This window comes from Dendrobates tinctorius, unplaced genomic scaffold, assembly GCF_039654945.1.
Source record: "Dendrobates tinctorius isolate UK_male_01 unplaced genomic scaffold, ASM3965494v1 ptg000006l, whole genome shotgun sequence".
NCBI lineage: Eukaryota > Metazoa > Chordata > Amphibia > Anura > Dendrobatidae > Dendrobates > Dendrobates tinctorius.
Window position 1 is genome coordinate 18,299,651 of NW_027361674.1, and position 24,263 is coordinate 18,323,913.

A 24,263-nucleotide genomic window follows, 5' to 3' on the forward strand; every position below is an offset into this window, starting at 1 on the left:
ATGAAGAGCCGCGGATGAGGTCAGGCCTCACGGATCCCGTCCAGCAGACACGGATTACTGACGTGGCTCATGGACTGGGTCCTGTGAATCAATTTGCAAGATCTCTACTTGAATGGCTATGTATAATCACGGTTTTCTGGATGCTTTATTTGGTCATTGAATGATAGTGTTACTTGCACATTTTACTGAACTATTATTTGGGTACGACTTCGGATGGTATTAGCGAGTTGCAACAAAAAAATGACTAACGCTCTTAAATAAATGCCAATGCTGATAATTGATTGAATGATACATAATGGTGGGACTGGAGGTGACAGGTTACATCACTCAGGATATATCCATATGGGACAAAAATGCTGCGGATTTTCGTCTACATTTGTGCACAGAAAAGTAGATTTAATCAAATTTGCTGCAATCTTACCCATTGAAATAAATAAAAAAAAAAAAAAAACACAAAGATTGAGCTTGACTTGGGTTGGTCCATATGCTGAACATAAACGTATGTTCACATTGGCCACAAAACATATAAAACCTACTAAAGAAAAAGTGAACAAAAAACCCTGCGGTAACTAAGTAAATGAAAAGCAAAAAGTGCATTTAAATAACACAAAGTTTTTAGTCATACTTTTTTTTATCAAAAAATTGCACTAAAGCCATCCCACCACGACAAGGTAACTCTGATTGGGACTGTCCCGATCAGAGTTACCTTGTCGTGGTTGGATGGCTTTTATGCTATTTTTTGATTTAAAAAAATGCACTTTTTGCTTTTTATTTATTTAGTTGCAGCAAGGTTTTTGCTCACTTTTTCTCTTGTGGGTTCATTGAAATAAATTAGTACATTCAGCAGAAAAAAAACGCTATGACAGGTAGTCAGAGAAGAAACAGCAACACTAACTATAATGAGACGGAGCACATACAGTTGTGGCCAAAAGTATTGACACCCCTGCAATTCTGTCAGATAATACTCAGTTTCTTCCTGAAAATGATTGCAATCACAAATTCTTTGGTATTATTATCTTCATTTGTCTTAAATGAAAAAACACAAAAGAGAATGAAGCAAAAAGCAAAACATTGATCATTTCACACAAAACTCCAGAAACGGGCCAGACAAAAGTATTGGCACCCCCAGCCTAATACTTGGTTGCACAACCTTTAGCCAAAATAACTGCGACCAACCGCTTCCGGTAACCATCAATGAGTTTCTTACAATGCTCTGCTGGAATTTTAGACCATTCTTCTTTGGCAAACTGCTCCAGGTCCCTGATATTAGAAGGGTGCCTTCTCCAAACCGCCATTTTTAGATCTCTCCAAAGGTGTTCTATGGGATTCAGGTCTGGACTCATTGCTGGCCACCTTAGAAGTCTCCAGTGCTTTCTCTCAAACCATTTTCTAGTGCTTTTTGAAGTGTGTTTTGGGTCATTGTCCTGCTGGAAGACCCATGACCTCTGAGGGACACCCAGCTTTCTCACACTGGGCCCTACATTATGCTGCAAAATTTGTTGGTAGTCTTCAGACTTCATAATGCCATGCACACGGTCAAGCAGTCCAGTGCCAAAGGCAGCAAAGCAACCCCAAAACATCAGGGAACCTCCGCCATGTTTGACTGTAGGGACCGTGTTTTTTTCTTTGAATGCCTCTTTTTTTCTCCTGTAAAATCTATGTTGATGCCTTTGCCCAAAAAGCTCTACTTTTGTCTCATCTGACCAGAGAACATTCTTCCAAAACGTTTTAGGCTTTTTCAGGTAAGTTTTGGCAAACTCCAGCCTGGCTTTTTATGTCTCTGGGTAAGAAGTGGGGTCTTCCTGGGTCTCCTACCATACAGTCCCTTTTCATTCAGACGCCGACGAATAGTACGGGTTGACACTGTTGTACCCTCGGACTACAGGGCAGCTTGAACTTGTTTGGATGTTAGTCGAGGTTCTTTATCCAACATCCGCACAATCTTGCGTTGAAATCTCTTGTCAATTTTTCTTTTCCGTCCAAATCTAGGGAGGTTAGCCACAGTGCCATGGGCTTTAAACTTCTTGATAACACTGCGCACGGTAGACACAGGAACATTCAGGTCTTTGGAGATGGACTTGTAGCCTTGAGATTGCTCATGCTTCCTCACAATTTGGTTTCTCAAGTCCTCAGACAGTTCTTTAGTCTTCTTTCTTTTCTCCATGCTCAATGTGGTTGTTACGGTTGTGCTATGGAGAGGTAAGGAGACTAGTACAACCCGGAGCTGGCCAGGTGGAACCACCCCCTATACAGGGAGTGTTAGGGGAAGGCCCACAAGGGATGAAACCGTGACAGCCGGAGCCAAAGGGACGACTGGGTAGGCACCAGGGAGGCAGAGAATCCGAGATGCAACAACAGAGGGAGATAACAGAGACTGCGGAACTAAGAGACAGGGAGTACCCGGGTCAGGCGGAGACTGGAGGCTGCAAGAGAGGGAGATATATGATAACATATAAGACACATGTAAGCCCAAAAAGCGCTGGATGGCTTTCACACCCAGGGGACCCGGCCACTTGAGGATGGCAGAGACTTTTTCAGGATCCATCTCTAAGCCAGAGCTTGAAACGATGTAACCAAGGAATGGTAAGGAAGTCTGCTCAAAGAGGCATTTCTCCAGCTTGGCGAAAAAATGGTTCTCTCTGAGACGAAGGAGGACTTGACGGATCTCGACGGTGGGTAGACAATTCGGGGGAGAAGATCAAGATGTCATCTAAGTAGACCACAACACAGACATAGAGGAGATCACGAAAGATGTCATTGACGAGTTCTTGGAACACTGCAGGAGCATTGCAGAGACCGAATGGCATGTCTAAATACTCGTAATGACCGTCTCGTGTGTTGAATGCGGTCTTCCACTCATCCCCGGACCGTATGCAAACAAGGTTGTAGGCTCCACGTAGGTCAAGCTTTGGTGAACACTCGTGCTCCCCTCAGGCGGTCAAAGAGCTTAGAGATGAGCGGGAGCGGGTATTTATTCTTCACCGTGATGCGGTTAAGACCCCGATAATCGATATACGGACGAAGGGACCCATCCTTCTTTTTCACAAAAAAGAACCCCGCTCCCGCAGGTGAGGACGACTTCCGAATAAAACCTCTGGTCAGGTTGTCTTGAATGTACTCGGACATGGCTTGCGTTTCAGCTAGAGAGAGAGGGTAAATCTTCCCACGAGGAGGAGTGGTACCTGGAATGAGCTCGATGGGGCAGTCATAGGGTCGGTGTGGCGGCAGGACCTCAGCTTCTCTCTTGTCAAAGACATCCGAGTAGGCGCTATACGCCGGCGGCAATCCAGAGAGGGCAGGGAGAGGACGGGGAACACCTACAGGACGCACCGGCAGCAGAAACCGAGCCCGACAGGACTCCCCCCAGCGCAGAACATTACCGCTACGCCAATCCAAGGTGGGCTCATGAAGCCGCAACCAAGGAAGAACGAGGAGGACAGGATGAGAGATATTTGCTAAAACATAGAACGTAATTCTCTCTTTGTGCAGAGCCCCAATCTGCAGCTCGATCTCATGCGTAACTAGCGTAACGGTTTCTTGCAACGGGTTTCCATCCACAGATGCAAGGACCTGTGGATTGTCTAGAGTCCTCACAGGGACAGAAAATTTGGTGACTACATCGTGCCTAATAAAATTACCGGCAGCGCCCGAGTCCACGTAGGTCGCCAAAGAAACCCGCTTCTCACCAACATGCAAAAGGACAGACAAAGAAAGGGGTTGAGAGGAATCATGTACACCTAGGGAGGCCTCTCTTACCTGACCTAGGCGGAAAAGTTTTCCGGACGTTCCGGACAGGTTCGGAGCAAATGGGACCCACTGCCGCAATAGAAACAGAGGCCGTGGGAGCTTCTCTCCTTGCGCCGCTGTTCGGAGAGCTTCAGGCGATCTACTTGCATCGGCTCGGGCGCGGAAGCAGAAGTTAGAGCCCTGGGTCGAGGACTGGGTGGTCTGCGGGCAGGCGGCACTGGGCGCGCAAGTCTTCTCTCACGAGCCCGCTCCTGGAACTGGAGATCGATTCGAGTGGCCATGGAAATTAGATCCTCAATGGCTGTAGGAGTGTCACGACCTGCAAGCTCATCTTTTACACGACCCGAAAGACCTCGCCAAAAGGCTCCCACCAGCGCCTCATTATTCCAGCCCAAATGGGACGACAGTGTCCGAAACTGTATGGCGTATTGGCCTACGGTTTGGGAACCCTGGCACAGACTGAATAAAGACTCAGTAGTAGAGGCAAGGCGGCCTGGCTCGTCGAATACCCGCCGAAAAGTATCCAAAAAGACCGACAAGTGAGTAACCAGGGGGTTGTCCGGTTCCCAAAGAGGGTTCACCCATGCCAGAACGTCTCCCTCAAGGTGGGAGATTATGAAGGCCACCTTGGACCAGTCTGTGGGGTATTGCTGGGGCAATAGTTCGAAATGGAGGCGGCACTGGTTCAGGAAGCCCCGGCATTGTTTTGCGTCACCGTTATACCGGGGTGGTTTGGCCAACCGAGGTTGAGGGTGGGAACTAGCGACTGGAGGAGAAGCAGCAGCAGCGGCTTGTAACGAAATTAACCGACTATCAACCGAAGCCATGTAGCTGAGAATATGAGTCTGAGCATCACGCTGCTGTGCCAGCTCCTGTTGTAAGCTGGCTAGCTGTGCCGCATTACTAGGGTCAGACGACTGGAGGGCGGAGAGGCGCGCGTCCATAGATTTCATGAAGGACATAATGCGCGTTTGGTTTTCCCGTAAAAGACTAACTCCTTTTGCGTAGCCGAGACTCCAGCGGGGTCCATGGCCTGTTAATCTGTCATGGTTGTGCTATGGAGAGGTAAGGAGACTAGTACAACCCGGAGTGGACCCTCTGGGTCACGGCTCCAGAGCCCCTGCGGGTGAGCTGGCCAGGTGGAACCACCCCCTATACAGGGAGTGTTAGGGGCAGGCCCACAAGGGATGAAACCGTGACAGCCGGAGCCAAAGGGACGACTGGGTAGGCACCAGGGAGGCAGAGGCAGAGAATCCGAGATGCAACAACAGAGGGAGGTAACAGAGACTGCGGAACTAAGAGACAGGGAGTACCCGGGTCAGGCGGAGACTGGAGGCTGCAAGAGAGGGAGATATATGATAACATATAAGACACGGAGCTCAGGAAGAACAAACCAAGACTCTAATAAGCAAGAGACACACAGAGAGCCTACCCAAGATGGGAGCAGGGAGAGAGAGACACAAGAGCCGGAAAGACAGGGACACAGGGAGAGCAATGGGGGAGGACACAGAGGCTGCTAGCGGTAGAACCGGCAGAGAATACACAGAAGCAGGACAGGGCCTGAAGAATGGGTGAACGCTGGCCGAACGGACAGCGACACCGCATAAGATTAACAGGCGTCTTACCTAGGGAGACGCCGGGAAGATATAGCCGGTGGGCGCCGCCATGATGGGGGCGGAGCCACCGAGTCAGAGGTCCCATCAGTCTGAGCGCCGGGTGGAACGTTGGACGCATGCGTGCAGGACCGACGTCTAGGAGGCCGGATGTCGGGAGCGGGGACGCGCCGTGGAGTGGGAGCGCGGCGGGAGGTGTGCCTGGGGCTGCGCAAGTAAGTGACGGCGCCGGTAGGGGGCATGACAGTGGTACACACGAGGACACAGGACAGAGGTTGAGTCAACTTTAATCCATGTCAACTGGCTGCAAGTGTGATTTAGTTATTGCCAACACCTGTTAGGTGCCAAAGGTAAGTTACAGGTGCTGTTAATTACACAAATTAGAGAAGCATCACATGATTTTTTGAACAGTGCCAATACTTTTTTTCCACCCTCTTTTTTATGTTTGGTGTGGAATTATATCCAATTTGGCTTTAGGACAATTCTTTTTGTGTTTTTTTCATTTAAGACAAATTAAATGAAGATAATGATACCAAAGAATTTGTGTTTACAAACATTTTCAGGAAGAAATTGAGTATTATCTGACAGAATTGCAGGGGTGTCAATACTTTTGGCCACAACTGTATGCTCCTATAATATGATAAATGGTGACACATTATATACTGCTTACCACTGCGGATCCATCCAGAGCTTTTAGAGACGAGAGATGAAAGATGACAAACAATCGATAGTTGTCATGATTCACCGATATTGGATTACTGTACAAGTCCAAAATCACAAGGTTGTTCAAGCCCTAATAGGAAAAATGTGACAAATGTAAGATACCGTCAATAGGGTAGCACGGGAAGTTACTTCTTTTGTGCCTTTTGTCCTATTAACCCTCCAGGGCTGGGGGTATAATAATGCTCTTCTTTAAAAGGGAATCTGTAATTTTGACCCCAAGATTCCCAAACCATTCAGACGTGCATGTAGCCCAGAGAGAGTTGAACTCATTAGTACCTTTATATTGTCATTCCGTTGCCTGAATCTTAATAAATCCCCAGTTTCTGTGGTCTGCACATGAGTTAAGTGCAATGAGCTGGAGAATGCACTTTTTATTTGGTGCCTCCCTCGGTCTATTGATTGATAGCGGACTTCGCCTCTGAAATCAGACACCAGCCAAGATATCTTGCACTTCCATGGATCAACGATTTTGCACTTCCGCAAAAAAAAACAAAAACAAAAAAAACGGGGATTTATCAAGATTCCGGCAACGGAGTGACAATATAAAGGTACCATTCAGTTCAACTTTCACTGGGCCACATGCACATATAAATGGTTTAGGAGGGCAAACAAAGTTACTGACAGATTCTCTTTAAGCAGCTGACAAATCCCTCTAGGCCATATTTTTCCTAGTTAGCCATTAGCATGTAAGGTAAGTGATCCACAGGTAATTCCTGAATACCAATGAGCAAGCATATCGGAACAGTTTTACCTTAAGGTGGTAGATTTCTTGGTTGCTGCAGATTTGGTTATTGCTCAGGTACAGTTCTATCAAGGAGCTGGCTTTCTGCAGTCCCGTGAGTGAGCGGATGTGATTGTTCTCGGCAGAAAGAAAGTGAAGATGAGACAGATTATCAATAATGTCTCTGCTGAAACTTGTAAGTCGGTTCCTATTAATGCTGAGATGCCGGAGCTTCACGAGCTTGGAGAGCCCTAGATAATAGGAATAAAAAAAAATACATTGTTCCTCATTTTCACGTGTCCCCCTTGGAGCTGCGGCTAATCTGTGCTGCTAGTGTGGCCTACGGATAGAATTTTCCTCTTGCCGATAGCAATATAATCCCTTCTTACTGTCCCGGCTACTCATCACGTCCTGCAGTTCTGACCCTTCCCCAACAAGCAGGACAGGAAGCCATTCTATGTCTGAGAACGTGTGACCAGCACGCGGCTCATTTGGTAGGTGAGCACATTGCTATACATTCTGAACACCAGGTGGCGCTCTACTGTGCTAGTAGATGTCAGTCTGGTCCGTTTTTAATCCCTTAGTGACATCCGCCATATATTTACGACTGACGTGCGCCTTACTGGCATTACGCAGCTAGCACCCGAGTGTAACTGATGAGACACTCAAAAGGTTAAGACTGGGGTGAAGAGGGCACGGGGTGTTTGATTCCAACGCTCATACTCCGTCTCTTCCCCTGAGTTGCCATCAACTTCTGAAGGCCCCCCATGTCTGCCATATTAGTACACCTGCAAAGACCAGCCTATGCCAGTGTATTTTATAAGCAAATCCACAGTACCTAAGGGAAAAATAATAAAAAAGAAAAGAAAAAAAAAAAATATATATATACACACACACACACACTAATATGAACATTTAAACCATCTTCTCTTTCCCACATTGTAAAATCTTAAAAGGACACCTTAGCGAAAAGAAAAAAGATTTACAAAATGGAACAAAAGACATCAGATAGTTGCATGGACCCCAAATAGTACCAATATAAATAGCAGCTCACCTCACAAAATGCAAGTCCCCCCCTTTAACGCTAATCACGCTGACCTGGAAGTCATGATGAAAAATCGCCTATCTTTAAGGGGTTAAAAGTTATGTCTCTCAAAATTCAGTGCGCCGATCTGGCATCAGTCGAACATCCCTTCGGCGGATATTAGCTACTCGCGGCACCCTTACAAAATCCAGCTGCGGCACCCTTACAAAATCCAGCTGCTGCACCATCTCAACGAGGATGACCCAGATCGGCGTGCTGAATTTGCAGAATGGGCAAAACAAAAATTGGAGCAGGACCCTCAGTTTACACAGAACATTATGTTCAGTGATGAGGCAAACTTTTTTGGGTTGGCCATTTATACGGAGACACCTAAATAAAATGGGAATAGTGACAGTTTTCGTGTGTAGGCAGGGCCGGCATTATGGGCAGGCAGACCAGGCAGCTGCCTAGGGCCCCTGCTCCTCCAAGGGCCCCCAGCCAGCGGCACATCAGACAGCCGCTATGGGGCCCCTGTGAGGCTGGGGGGCCCACCTGCCCCTGGCGCTGACTCCTGCCGCCGCCGCTTTGAAGGAGGCAGTGATGGAGAAGGGAGCGTCAGCTGACGCTCCCTCTCCCATCATTCCCCGCTCTGCCTCTGACACAGCGGGGGCGCGATGACGTCATCGCGCTCTCACTGTGTGCCAGACAGAGCAGGAGGAGACAGGACCAGCCTGCAGCGTGGGCAAGAGGAGAAGGTGAGGAGCGTTTTTTTTTTTTAAATCAGTGTGAGTACTGGACTATGGGGCCACTCTGGGGGGACTATATACCATGCTGGGGGGGCTATATACCATGCTCGGCTGTATCATACCATGCTGGTGGGGCTATATACCATGCTGGGCTGTATCATACCATGCTGGGGGGGCTATATATCATGCTGGGCTGTATTACACCATTCTAGGGGGCTATATACCATGCTGGGGGGGCTATATACCATGCCCGGCTGTATCATACCATGCTGGGGGGGGCTATATGCCATGCTTGGCTGTATTACACCATTCTAGGGGGCTATATACCATGCTGGGCCGTATTATACCATGCTCGGCTGTATCATACCATGCTGGGGGGCTATATACCATGCTGGGCTGTATCATACCATGCTGGGGGGGCTATATACCATGCTGGGCTATATTACACCATTCTAGGGATCTATATACCATGCTGGGGGGGCTATATACCATGCCCGGCTGTATCATACCATGCTGGGGGGAGCTATATACCATGCTGGGCTGTATTACACCATTCTAGGGGGCTATATGACATGCTGGGCTGTATTATAGCATGCTGGGGGGGCTATGTACCATGCTCGGCTGTATCATACCATGCTGGGGGGGCTATATACCATGCTGGGCTGTATTATATCATGCTCGGCTGTATCATACCATGCTGGGGGGGCTATATACCATGCAAGGCTGTATCATACCATGCTGGGGGGGGGCTATATATCATGCTGGGCCGTATTATACCATGCTCGGCTGTATCATACCATGCTACGGGGGCTATATACCATGCTGGGCTGTATTACACCATTCTGGGGGGGCTATACACCGTGCTGGGCTGTATTATACCATGCTGGGGGGGGCTATATACCATGCTGGTCTGTATTATACCATTCTGGGGGGCTATATACCATGCTGGGCTGTATTACACCATTCTGGGGGGTTATATACCATGCTGGGCTGTATTATACCGTGCTGGGCTGTATTATACCATTCTGGGGGGGCTATATACCATGCTGGGCTGTATTATACCATTCTGGGGGGCTATATACCATGCTGGGCTGTATTATACTATTCTGGGGGGCTATATACCATGCTGGGCTGCATTACACCATTCTGGGGGGGGCTATATACCATGCTGGGCTGTATTATACCATGCTGGACAGTATTATACCATTCTGGGGGGCTATATACCATGCTGGGCTGTATTATACCATTCTGGGGGGCTATATACCACGCAGGGCTGTATTAGACCATGCTGGGCTGTATTATGCCATGCTGGGCTGTAATATACCATGCTTTATACCATGGTGGGCTGGGCTGTATACCATGGTTCATCCATTTTAAGTTTATGCTTAGAACATACAACACTGCCCTTCACCTCTCAAAACAAACCTATTTCAACACCCTCATCACCTCACTGTCCAATAACCCGAAACGTCTCTTTGACACTTTTCATTCTCTACTCAATCCAAGAGTACAGGCCCCAACCACGGAGCTCCGAGCTGACGATCTGGCCAATTACTTCAAAGAAAAAATTGACCAGATCCGACAGGAAATTATCTCCCAATCACCTCATACCATCCACTGTCCTCCCTCCCCCACTGCATCTAGCTCACTCTCTGATTTTGAACCAGTCACAGAAGAAGAAGTAAGCAGGCTCCTTGCATCTTCTCGCCCAACTACTTGCACCAGTGACCCATTTCCGTCACATCTCCTCCAGTCCCTTTCCCCTGATGTCACCCCTCACCTAACTAAAATATTTAACCTCTCTCTCTCTTCTGGTATTTTTCCCTCCTCATTTAAGCATGCCATCATACATCCACTACTTAAAAAACCATCCCTCGACCAAAACTGTGCCGCTAACTATAGACCTGTCTCTAATCTTCCCTTCATCTCTAAACTCCTGGAACGCCTGGTCCACTCCCATCTTATCCGCTATCTCTCAGAAAACTCTCTTCTCGACCCTCTCCAATCCGGTTTCCGCTCTTTACACTCCACTGAAACTGCCCTCACTAAAGTCTCTAATGATCTGCTAACAGCTAAATCAAATGGTCACTACTCCATGCTAATTCTCTTGGATCTCTCTGCAGCATTCGACACTGTGGATCATCAGCTCCTCCTCACTATGCTCCGTTCCATTGGCCTCAAGGATACCGTTCTGTCCTGGTTCTCCTCCTATCTCTCCGACCGCTCCTTTACTGTATCTTTTGCCAGTTCCTCCTCCTCTCATCTTCCCCTTACTGTTGGGGTACCCCAAGGATCGGTTCTAGGCCCCCTCCTCTTCTCCTTGTACACTGCCCCTATTGGTCAAACAATCAGTAGATTTGGTTTCCAGTACCATCTCTATGCTGATGACACCCAATTATACGCTTCTTCTCCTGACATCACGCCAGCCTTTCTAGAAAACACCGGCGATTGTCTAAACGCTGTGTCTAATATCATGTCCTCACTATATCTGAAACTGAACCTGTCAAAGACTGAACTCCTGGTGTTTCCTCCCTCTACTAATGTACCTATACCCGACATTGCCATTTCTGTGTGTGGTTCCACTATTACTCCCCAGCAACAGGCCCGCTGTCTTGGGGTCATACTTGATTCCGAGCTTTCCTTTGCCCCCCACATTCGATCACTGGCTCGCTCTTGTCATCTGCACCTCAAAAACATTTCTAGAATTCGACCTTTTCTTACCTTTGACTCTGCAAAAACTCTTACTGTTTCTCTTATTCATTCTCTTCTCGACTATTGTAACTCTCTTCTAATCGGTCTCCCTCTTACCAAACTCTCCCCTCTCCAATCTGTCTTGAATGCTGCAGCCAGGATCATATTCCTCACCAATCGTTACACCGATGCCTCTACCTTGTGCCAGTCATTACACTGGCTACCCATCCACTCCAGAATTCAGTATAAACTTATTACCCTCACCCACAAAGCCCTCCATAGCTCAGCACCACCTTACATCTCCTCCCTTGTTTCAGTATACCACCCTACCCGCGCCCTCCGTTCTGCTGATGACCTGAGGTTAGCATCCTCAATAGTCAGAACCTCCCACTCCCGTCTCCAAGACTTTACACGTGCCGCGCCAATTCTTTGGAATGCACTTCCCAGGTCAATACGATTAGTCCCCAATCCCCACAATTTTAAGCGTGTCCTGAAAACGCATTTATTCAGACTGGCCTATCGCCTCAACACATTAACCTAATCTATCCCTGTGTGGCAGAGCCAAAAGTCTAACCATAACCAGGTTCCCCGCATCATTCTCCCACATGCTTTATGCATCCATTAGCCCTCTGTGTCCGTACTGTCACACACCTAACATTATGGCTGGTCCATACAATCAGGGCAACTGTTACCACCCACCTTTCGTGTCTACCTCTTTCCTCATAGACTGTAAGCTTGCGAGCAGGGCCCTCTTTCCTCTTGGTATTTGCTATAATCTACTGTATGTGATTATTGTTATGCTGTAATGTCTATTGTCTGTACAAATCCCCTCTGAAATGTAAAGTGCTGCGGAATATGTCGGCGCTATAAAAATAAAATGTATTATTATTATTATTATATGGTGGGCTGAGCTGTATACCATGTGGTGCTTGGGTATATACCATGTGGTGCTGGGCTATATACTATGCGGCTATGTTATATACCATGGGGGTACATTTTACATTATATTCTATAGGGGGAGGCTGAGTTATATAATATGGGGGGGCTACATTTTTTTCTATGGGGAGGTGGGCTGTATTATATTCTATTTGGGGCTACATTATATTCTATGGGTGCTGTATTATATTTATTATATTCGATGGGGGCTGCATTATACTATATGAGGAGGGCTACATTGTATTCTATGGAGGGGCTACATTATACTATATAAGGGGCAGCATTATATCCTATGAGGGGGTTGCCATATATTCTATGGAGGGGCAGCATTATACTATATGGGGGGTGGGGCTGCATTATATTCTATGAGGGGGTTACATTATATTCTGTGGAGTGGCTGCATTGTACTCTGGGGTAGCTGCATTATTCTCTAAGGGGTGGCTGCATTATATTCTATGGAGGTTACATTATATTGTATAGTGGTGCTGCATTATACTCTGTGGGGTGGCTGCATTATGCTCTATGGGGTGGCTGCATTATACTATATGTGGGCTGCATTATACTGCATCGAGGACTATGGAGAATACATTATATAAAGAACTATGGGGTGCATTATGCTATGGGAAGTGAATTGTACTACATGGGTGACTATGGCGGTGCATTATAATATATTGAGAACTATGAAGAGTGTATTATACTATATGGAGGACTGAGCAGTGTATTTTAATATATGGAGGGCTGTGAGGAGTGAATTATACTATATGGAGGACTGAGGAGTGTATTATACTATATGGAGGACTATGGGGCAGATTATATTATATGGAGGACTATAGGGAGTGTATTATACTATATGGAGGACTATGGGGTGTAAACTGTAGATGTGCTGCTGATAACATGATACTGTATGGTGATTTGGTAGGGTGTGTGCACACGTTGCGGATTAGTCTGCGGCTTTTTCTGCAGAGAATCCATATCTCTTGGCAGAAACCGCAGGGTAAAACACATGCATTTTTCCTGCGGATTCCTAGCATGTGTACAGCGGATTTGATGCAGGTTCTAGTGCAGTTTGTCAGTGCGGATGAGAGAGAGAGAGATTGATTGATTTGTATGTCCCGGAACGTACATTGCAGCTGCGGTTCCGCAAAAAAGAAGTAACATGCTGCGGAAAATAAACCGCAGCAAATCTGTGCAGAATTATCCGCAGCATGTGCACGGCGGATTTGGTTTTCCATAGGATTACATGGTACTGCAAACCGCATGGAAACTGCTGCGGATCCGCAGCAAAAACCGCAACGTGTGCACACACCCTTAGTGATCCATTAGTGATTGTTCTGATCCCATCATTCTTTCTCAGACGGTGGAAAGAGGCCGGGAAACAAGTGTTGAACGACTTCTTCAATATTGTCGATCACACTCATTTAGCGGCCTGAACTCAGCGAATGTAAATACAATGGAAATGCTTCTGTGATGTGCAATATGTTAGCATTTGGGGCCCCATTTTAAACTTTTCCTAGGGCCCCACTTTGCCTAAAACCGGCCCTGTGCGTAGGGTGTCTTGCATTGACATATGCTGCAATGACCCGGGTACTGCGTTCACCAGACATCAACACAAGTTCTATCCGCTCCTCACGTGTTAACCTCTGCGACATGTCAATGGCTGTAAACAATGAGAAACTTGTAAATAACTCATGAAAGGATAAAGTTGCATCAAAACCAAGCACACCATTGTTTTTGTTGTGAAATTCTCAATAAGTTTGATGTGTCACATGACCCTCTTCCCACTGAAAAAAAACAAATTTGGATCGAAAATGGCCGACTTCAAAATGGCAGCGATGGTCACCACCCATCTTGAAAAGTTTCCCGCCCCATATACTAATGTGCCATAAACAGGAAGTTGATATCACCAACCAGTCCCATTTTATTTAGGTGTATCCGTATACATGGCCCACCCTGTACTTTTGTAAGTAGTAAAGAGAAAAAACCCAGTGTGAACATTGTGGAAACTAAACCCAAAATCAAGGGGGCAAAACTGTATTGGTTTTTTTTTCTACATTTCCCCCCACTTTGAACATTTCTCAGTACACTGGAAAATGAATTGTATAATTTAAAATGACAACTCAACCAGCAGAAAACAAGCCCTTGTTCAGCTGTGCTGAAAGGAAAAGGAAAAAGTTAGGGCCCTTGGTAGTGAAAAACGAAAGCCAAAAATACAAAAAATAGCCAAGTCTCCAATAGATTAACAGCACGTAAATTGCAAATACTATTTATAATAAACCCCAGGGTCAATCACTGTATGAATACTGAACAGGCAGAGAATGTAAGGAGAGTCAAAGTCACCAACCTGCAGCAGTTTCTCCACTTTTTATACAGATTGTTTTGTGGGAAATCGAGGGTTTGCACTCTAAAATTCCTCAAATAACAAACGACAGGTACTCGCCTTCCCCAGGTCCAGCACTGGCTCCCTGTCGCTGCTTGGTTCTCAGTGTTTTGGCTGCAGTGGCAACGTCAAAGGCGGCAGCACGGTTCACCACTGCAGTCAATCACTGAGCTCAGCGGTTCTTGCTGCTAATCTGAGTGATTGGCTGCAGCAGGGAGATGGGTGCTATTAGTGTTTTGCCTCCAATGGCGACGTTACAACGAGACAAAAGCAGCAGCGGTGAGCCAGTGCTTTACCCGTGGCAGGTGAATTTCTGCTCCGTTTGTTATGTTCGAACATGTGGGGTTCTTTTTCCGGAAACTGGAAAACCTTTAATTCTTTAATTTCAATTGTGCCCTAGAGTGCATCTCTGAGATGGAGAGGGAGGCAGAGACAGCGCTTCATTTCTGTGCATACCAGCGGATTTTAGTCATGCTGAAGTGGCTTCAGTCACTGTCAGTACACGGTGAGAGGCAGCTGTAAGCACGCCCTGGCACTTTGATTAACGGTGTGCTCATTAGTGCTTAGTGAGCGGTCAATGTCCCAGGGACTGCTTATAGCTGCCGCTCACAATGCTGTGGGGAATGACTGTATCCTCGCCGGCACGCTTCTATGACTGTCAAAGGCTACCAGGACCAATAAAGTTCATTTATTCCCAGTAGCTGCACTGTCACTAAGGTAGCTGGACAGCTTTGTAACGTTAATAAAAGGGTAACCCAGGACATTTTTAATTTTTTTTACTATGGATCTAAAACCCACAAAACCTACAAAAGACAAAATGAAAAAAACCCTGCTATAATTAAATAAGTAAAAAGCAAAAGTGCATTTAAATCATGCAGAGTTCTTAGTAATACTGTATTTGATCAAACATAGCATAAAAGCCGTCCCACCATCGACAAGGTGACTCTGTGGTTGGGGCGGTCCTACACTGTCTAATATTAAAAACCTTATCATGTGTCAAAGTTGACGTCTGTGTGAATAAGGGCAGACAAGGACCGGGTCCCCACCACTGGACACCAGTCAGGTGAAGCCTTTAAATACAATTTCCAGCTCAGGAGAGAGAGGCCACACCCCAGCTTGCACAGAATGCAAAAAGAAAAAGAAAAAACACAAAAATAGAGCTTGGTTTGAGTTGGTACACATGCAGTATATAAATGCATGTTCATATGGCCAAAAAGCATACAAAACCTACAAAAGACAAAATGAAAAAAACCCTGCTATAATTAAATAAGTAAAAAGCAAAAGTGCATTTAAATCACACAGAGTTCTTAGTAATACTGTATTTGATCAAACATAGCATAAAAGCCGTCCCACCATCGATAAGATGACTCTGTGGTCGGGGCGGTCCTACAATCTACGATCTAAAACCCAACAGCCAAGTAGTTGCTAACAGAGGCAACTTTTAACTGCCTCTTCAACCTGGTATAGAGCAGTCATCAACCGCTCCTGCGGGCGATTCAACTGCTCCACGTCAACAGAGTAGCTCTTTTCCTTCCGACATGCGTAACTCATTGAAAGCCAGCCTCCCACAGTTAGGCAGTGGGGAGCTGGATGTCAATCATCATGACATCGGCAGTAACATCCCAAACACAGAGCAGAGCGGATGAGAAGCTGTTGCTCTGTTGATGTGACATCAGCAAAAGCCGTTGAACCGTTGTCAGGTCTGTGATTGCTCTGTGCTGGCATTGGGCACAACAAGCCGTTAGTTAGCAACTACTTGCCTGTTAGATCTTCGGACCATAGTTAAAAAATTTTTTTATAATCCTGGATAACACCTTTTAACCCGCAGATTAACCCTATATCCACAGGTTAGTAGCATTTGGGGACACAACAGGTTCCCCTTCAGGTAATTTGGTATTATATTGGTGCAATACCATAAGACCTTTGTGTGACTATATAGACGTGTCCAGGTTACCTTCCAGTTTTGTGATGCAGTTTCCATCTAGACATAACTCTTCTATCTTCACACAATTTTCCAGACCTTCAATTCTTGTTAGATAATTGTTACTGAAAGATGCCCAACAAAGATTTTCCAGCTTGTCTAAATTTGTGATTCGGGAGAGATTCTGCCCATCAAAATTAACTGATGTAATCTGGGGGAAAAAATGTAGAATTTACCATATTCAAAGCAAAATTCTGTGTTTCAAAATAATTTTACGGGGTTAAAAAGTAACAAATCCTGATTGCTCTGGGAAGGGTTATAAATGTGCCCTTCCTAATATCTGCAGAGATGAACACTATGGTTATCACATAAAATTCATATTACTTCCAGCCATTTTTAGTACGGCTGGATGAAATGCAAACTGACAAGCAAGCTCTTAACCTTTCGTTGTGGGAACATTACATGATCAGTCATATTGCAGCTTAGTGAAACTTTTACCTTGGGGAGCTGTGTTTTCAGACTGCAGATTATGTCATTTCATGTTGCGGAGATATTTAAGTGGAACAATAATAACAAAAAATATATATTTCTTTTTTGATGTAAGCAATCCAATTTATATTTCAGTACAGAGCAACAGAAAAATTAATAGATGTAATAAAGTTTCAATGTTAAGGTTTACATTTCACATCAATTCCATATAAAAGAAATTGTGACTGTTTTTCAAAAGCTCAAAAGGTCACTGTGGCTTTAATAAACATATCTCCATTTGATAGCCAGTGTATGAATTATAAAAGTTGTACACTAAGGGCCCGATACATCAAAGCTTTCACTCCAGAATTCTGGGGTAAAAGCTTTGAATAGTCGCAAATTTTAGGCGCAACTCGGAGCTGCAGCAAAATTTTCCAACTTTTGGCGTTTTCACTCTAGTTTCTCCCAGTTCCAACAAAACAGGCAGAGTGGGGGGTGGGACAGGACCGTGGAAGGCTGGGATGACACAGCTCATCAAATACATTACTAGCTGTGGCATTCACTATGCCAGAACTCTCAGGTGTCTGGCGTAGCACACAGAGGTGCACTCCACTTGTCAGGTGCTCTAGATTCATGAAGAGGAGCGTATGACTCTAGCACGCCCCAACACTTGACCCGCATGAATAACGCTGGTCTTCATGAATCGAGCCCTTTATTTACAGAAAATGTTGTCTTACCCCTGTAAAAATGCCCTATAGTGCCAACCACTATGTGTTCCCCTATCTGTAACTTGCTGTCCACTGCCTGCTGTTAAGTCAAATCCATCTCGTCACTGAGAAATTCGGTATAGAGAATTTCATAGCTCGAAGAAGAGGAGTCCGGGGATTTCACTTTCATGAAGAGTCTTTCTCCTCTCTTCTCTGCACTGTCCCACATAGTAATTAGTGAAATACCAAACATCTCTGCAAACCAGGTCTGCTGCACCATCATAAATACCTTTTTACAGGTTCGGCTAAGGAAGGCATCCCAGTCATACTGCAGATTTCACTGCACTTTCAAGTATAGGAGGATGTTTTTTTAGCTTCAAATCTAAATGGTATTCTTCTTTTCAGGCGCATTGTACTAGCACACCAGAGTTCTACATTACTGAAGTAAGCATACATTTCTTGCATTATTTTTTTCTAAAGCTCATGATGACACTTTTCTAAGGCTTTTTGTTTGATAGTGGATATCATAACACCCCCCCACACACACACCAAAAAATCCCACTTTAATGTAAGCTGCATGTATGTCACAGTCCTAAAATAATTTGCATGAAGAATATAGTTAATTGGCAAGCCCAACAGTTACATATATTCGTAATAAGTTACCTACTGTATGATTCCCCAACTCCTCCAAAAATTCACTGACTCTATTATGTATAATTTCCATGTATTCTATGTATATTAGAGGAGGATTCCCATTTCTATCATCTATGGCAAATCCACAGGAAATTTTAAATGTATGAAAGATGTGAGACTCACTTCTAGGAATAACTTGTTTAATTATTTTCTTTAACTCCCATATAAATGAATGAGGAGAACGGCACATGTATGGCCAATATCCAAGTTCATGGGTGACTTGCACCAGAGCAACATTTATGGCAAAATCCTGTAAATATGCTATAAATGTTCGAGACAGGAATACCCATTTTAGTGTATCCCACTTTGCATATACTGGCAAAACTACCACCATTATATGCACATTTTTGCTAGGACCCTTTAGCACGTACAGTATATAAGCAATATTGCAGCACTGTTGCCAAGGTTTTCCGTAAATATTTCTCCGAATCGGAAGCCCATACAATATCACACCTGCATGGTAATGTTTTTCTTACCATATGATACCAGCTGTTATTAATTTCAGCATATGGATCCAGGCAGTTCTTGCTAATTTGAGCAATGATCTGAGCAGAAGGTAGCAGACTAAGGCAACGTGGTCTAACTTGATCTGTCCTTGCGCTCACCTGTATTAATGCCTGCAAAACAGCGTAACAGAATATAACACTTATTGCATCACTAAACTGCTTAGTATAATGACTATTAATTAAATCATAATAAGGTAAGCTTCCAAGTGTGAGCTTTTCCACTCTGCGTCTATGCAGGTTACATTGAAGGGACTTCCATAATATTAAATGTCACAAGGAGTATCATGGTCACATACTGACTTCAGACTATTATATCGACCGTAAAACTCCAAGGTGAGTTGGGAGTATTCATTATACATCTTGACTGCTGAAGGACCTCTTTTTGAAGTGGGAGTAGAAGTTGAGAAAAGCTGTATAATAACTTCAAAATTGGGATCAGCAGTACCTGAGGTATGGATCACCCTCTCTTCCTCTCTGTAGCTGCTCCGGTCTTCATGTTTTGGCTGCAACAGTGATGTCACAACTAAAGCACACATCACCACTGCAGCCATTCACTAAGTTCAAGAGTTGGAGCTGTCGACATGTATAAAAGCATTTGAGGACTACTTATACTAAAGTGAAAAACCTCTTTAATGTTCTATGAGAAAAAAATATGCAATTTAGCTCTTGTCTAAAAGGTAGCTACTTATTGATGGCACAAAAGAGACTGTTTCCCCTCTCTCAGGCGCTTCACTGAGGACACAGAAACCATGGGTACTGACTGCAGACACGAAGATAGCATAGCCTGCAGGCTTCAGGCACATACTGGCACAAATCTAACACCAGTTTAACAGGAGTCAGATCCACCAGAAACAATGAGGCCCTCTTCTCCAGAAGCACACAGCGGGTGTCTGTCAATCCAAGCAGTCTCTCCACTTTTCATGACCCATCCTATCCAATGCTAGTCTCCTCCTGCCCTAGACCTCTGCTTGCATTTGTCTCTCTCGCCTCTGTTCTTTTCTTATTCTCCAGTTATGTTGGACTCAAAAAGGAAGAAAGCATTTACTAGCCAGGCCAGCCTCCACTAGTCACCTAATTTGCATGCATTGCTTGCAAGCACAAATTTCCCTCTGGCAGCCCAATTCTACCTGCCCTGTCCATTCTTTTCCAGTAGAGCCTACCTCATATTGAGACCTAACTCCATGGTGTCAAACACTCCAGACACCCCGAATCCTCATGGGATCTCAACCTGGTGCTGGCAGCGGCCGCATCTTATAGCGGCCAAAACAGGTGACAGGTGCACTTTAATCTGTAGCGCTTAGTGAAGTTATGGACTGAGAACCAAGTAGCAGCCCTGCAGATCTGCTCGATGGAAACATTGGCCCTTTCATCCCAGGAGACGGCGAGGGCTAGCGGAATGGGTCCTTAGCGATTCTGGAAGAGATAGATCTTGATTTTTTTATGGATCCGTGATCGCTTTTTTAATGCAGTTCACCAAAGAGCTCTTGGAGGCTTTCTTTCCTTTGTTTGGTCCACCGTATTGGACAAAAAAGTTCTGACCCTTCCTCCAAGGTCTTGTTTGACTTAAGTAGAAGAGAATTGTTCGCTGAACATCTAGAGAATGGAATTCAGCTTCTCTATTGTCCTTTGGGTGGGGTATCACAGAAGGAAGGCAGAATTGGTGTGGATACAAGCGGTTATGACGGCATATGAGAGGCCTCTGACTTTCAGGATAACAGCTTCAAAAGCCAGGCTGCCAAGGGTAAGCTGTGAGGAGCCGGATGGAAAATGGGACCTTGATGTAGAAGGTCATGGTCTAGCGGCAGGGTAAGAGGTTCCTCTGAGCTCAGGAATTTCAGAGCCCCAAACCAGCTCCTCTTTGGCCAGAGAGGGCCGATCAAGATGGTTTTGAACCTGTCCATTCTGACCTTTTGTAGCGTCCATGGCAATAACAGAATTGGATGGACGCATAGGCCAACCTGAAACTCCACAGTTGTGAGACGGCATCCACCTTTGATTGGGTTTCGTTTGGATCCATGGCGAAAAAATGCTTCACTTTCGTATTCTGCCGATTCGCAAACAGGTCCACATCTGGGCGACCTCATTTTGTGGTTACTAACCGGAACCTTCTCGTACTGAGGCTCATTCCCCTGGATCTAAATCAGTCCTGCTCAGGAAGTCTGCTTCAATATTGTTGGATCCCTTTAGATGAAGAGTCGACAAGGACAGAAGATGACGTTCTGCCCAAAGAAAATTTTTTGCTGAGATCTGCTGCAGACTCTCGAATCTTGTGCTGCCCCGATGACGTAGATGGGCCACAGAGGTCTTGTTGTCAGAGTAGCTTCAGATATGGGTTTTATGGAGTATCAATTTTGCTGCTCTCAGGGCTTCCTCTACCGCTCCTGAAATTGGAAGATTGGTCGTCCATCTTTTTGAGCCAGGTTCCCTGAAAGACTTCTTGTGATGTCACTGCTCCCGAACCTCGTTTGCTGTTGTTACCGAAGAGACCGGGTGTTGGATCCAAGGTATTCCCTTCGCCAGATTTTCTTGGCTGAGCCACCATTTAATGGATAATTTTATGTGGTGAGGAAGGGAGAATCTTGTACCGAGTGCTTCTGAAGTTTTGTCCCAGCGAGAGAGGATATATTTTTGGAGGATCCTTGAATGATGAGGTCGTCCAGGTAGGGAACGATGCAGATGTTTTCCTTCCTGATAAAGACTACTACCTCCAACATGATCTTTGTGAATGTTCAGGGAACAGATGATATGCCGAAGGGAAGGACCTTACACTGGAAGTGACTCACCTCCTGGCCTATAGTGACCGCAAAGCACAGATATCGATGGTATCTTGGATGAATGGATACATGGTAGTATGCATGCTGGAGGTCTATAGTGGCCATGGTGAAGTCATACCCGATCAATGGGATGGTAGATTTTACTGATTACATTTTGAATCGTCGGTATACAATATATTGAGTCAGCCGTTTCAAGTTGATAACACGGTAAGCTCCACTTGTTTTTTTTTATAAGGAACACATGGGAGTAATGACCTTGGCCCAGGCCCGGACTGATAATCTGGCGAACCAGGCATTTTCCCGCTGGGCCGCTATGTATTGTGGGCCCGCTCCTCTGGCCGCTTGCCAGCTGATGCCACCGGCCTGTTTTTCCTGACGAAGGCCCTTTAAATCTGCGGGCACAGCGGCGGTTTTACAGGTGCTGGGGTGACAGCACCCTAGAGGTTAAGAACGCGCCGCGACGTAATGATGCACGTCGTCGGATGTTCTTTGAGGGCGGAGCCGGAGAGCCAGAGAGAGCGCGCTCTGCACAGTCCATGGCTGCAGGCAGCACTCACCTCTCCTATCACAACACCGACCCAGGCATTCGGAGGAGGTTAGAGAGGAGAGAGCCTCTCCTACCCGTGCACGCCGGCCCAGACTGAGAGACAGCCGCCCAGTAAGTTCAATGCAGTCTCAAAGCCAAGCGGGGATGAGTTATACAGGGGCTGGGGGCCTGAGTGGTGGTGGGGGCCTGCCTGGTCTGATAACTGGTCATGTATATACAGGGGCTGAGGGGCCGCTGCCTGCCTGGGTGATTAGATGTATATAATTATACAGGGGCTGGGGGTCTTGGCTGATGATGTATACAGTTGTGGCCAAAAGTATTGACACCCCTGCAATTCTGTCAGATAATACTCAGTTTCTTCCTGAAAATGATTGCAAACACAAATTCTTTGGTATTGTTATCTTCATTTAATTTGTCTTAAATGAAAAAACACAAAAGAGAATGAAGCAAAAAGCAAAACATTGATCATTTCACACAAAACTCCAAAAATGGGCCAGACAAAAGTATTGGCACCTTCAGCCTAATACTTGGTTGCACAACCTTTAGCCAAAATAACTGCGACAAACCGCTTCCGGTAACCATCAATGAGTTTCTTACAATGCTCTGCTGGAATTTTAGAACATTCTTCTTTGGCAAACTGCTCCAGGTCCCTGATATTTGAAGGGTGCCTTCTACAAACCGCCATTTTTAGATCTCTCCACACGTGTTCTATGGGATTCAGGTCTGGACTCATTGCTGGCCACCTTAGAAGTCTCCAGTGCTTTCTCTCAAACCATTTTCTAGTGCTTTTTGAAGTGTGTTTTGGGTCATTGTCCTGCTGGAAGACCCATGACCCCTGAGGGAGACCCAGCTTTCTCACACTGGGCCCTACATTATGCTGCAAAATTTGTTGGTAGTCTTCAGACTTCATATGCCATGCACACGGTCAAGCAGTCCAGTGCCAGAGGCAGCAAAGCAACCCCAAAACATCAGGGAACCTCTGTCATGTTTGACTGTAGGGACCGTGTTCTTTTCTTTGAATGCCTCTTTTTTCTCCTGTAAACTCTATGTTGATGCCTTTGCCAAAAAAGCTCTACGTTTGTCTCATCTGACCAGAGAACATTCTTCCAAAACGTTTTAGGCTTTTTCAGGTAAGTTTTGGCAAACTCCAGCCTGGCTTTTTTATGTCTCGGGGTAAGAAGTGGGGTCCTCCTGGGTCTCCTACATACAGTCCCTTTTCATTCAGACGCCGACGGATAGTACGGGTTGACACTGTTGTACCCTTGGACTGCAGGGCAGCTTAACTTGTTTGGATGTTGGTCGAGGTTCTTTATCCAACATCCGCACAATCTTGAGTTGAAATCTCTTGTCAATTTTTCATTTCTGTCCACATCTAGGGAGGTTAGCCACAGTGCCATGGGCTTTAAACTTCTTGATGAGACTGCACACGGTAGACACAGGAACATTCAGGTCTTTGGAGATGGACTTGTAGCCTTGAGATTGCTCATGCTTCCTCACAATTTGGTTTCTCAAGTCCTCAGACAGTTCTTTGGTCTTCTTTCTTTTCTCCATGCTCAATGTGGTACACACAAGGACACAAGACAGAGGTTGAGTCAACTTTAATCCATGTCAACTGGCTGCAAGTGTGATTTAGTTATTGCCAAAACGTTTTAGGCTTTTTCAGGTAAGTTTTGGCAAACTCCAGCTGGCTTTTTTATGTCTCGGGGTGAGAAGTGGGGTCCTCCTGGGTCTCCTACATACAGTCCCTTTTCATTCAGACGCCGACGGATAGTACGGGTTGACACTGTTGTACCCTCGGACTGCAGGGCAGCTTGAACTTGTTTGGATGTTAGTCGAGGTTCTTTATCCAACATCCGCACAATCTTGTGTTGAAATCTCTTGTCAATTTTTCTTTTCCGTCCACATCTAGGGAGGTTAGCCACAGTGCCATGGGCTTTAAACTTCTAGATGAGACTGCGCACGGTAGACACAGGAACATTCAGGTCTTTGGAGATGGACTTGTAGCCTTGAGATTGCTCATGCTTCCTCACAATTTGGTTTCTCAAGTCCTCAGACAGTTCTTTGGTCTT

At 45.6% G+C, this 24,263-nt stretch overlaps 1 protein-coding gene across 4 annotated transcripts in view; it reads right to left on the reverse strand.

Moving 5' to 3' along the window:
* The window catches only part of LRRC9 (leucine rich repeat containing 9), a 234,531-nt gene that overhangs the window by 102,787 nt on the left and 107,481 nt on the right, over positions 1-24,263 (reverse strand). For all 4 annotated transcript variants that reach the window (XM_073571244.1, XM_073571255.1, XM_073571252.1 and 1 more), the window contains exons 20-23: positions 18,844-18,984; positions 16,533-16,710; positions 6,835-7,055; positions 6,031-6,153 (exon numbers count right to left, since the gene is read on the reverse strand). In XM_073571244.1, coding sequence (XP_073427345.1) covers positions 6,031-6,153; positions 6,835-7,055; positions 16,533-16,710; positions 18,844-18,984 — 663 coding nt within the window. The remainder of the gene's footprint in view (positions 1-6,030; positions 6,154-6,834; positions 7,056-16,532; positions 16,711-18,843; positions 18,985-24,263) is intronic.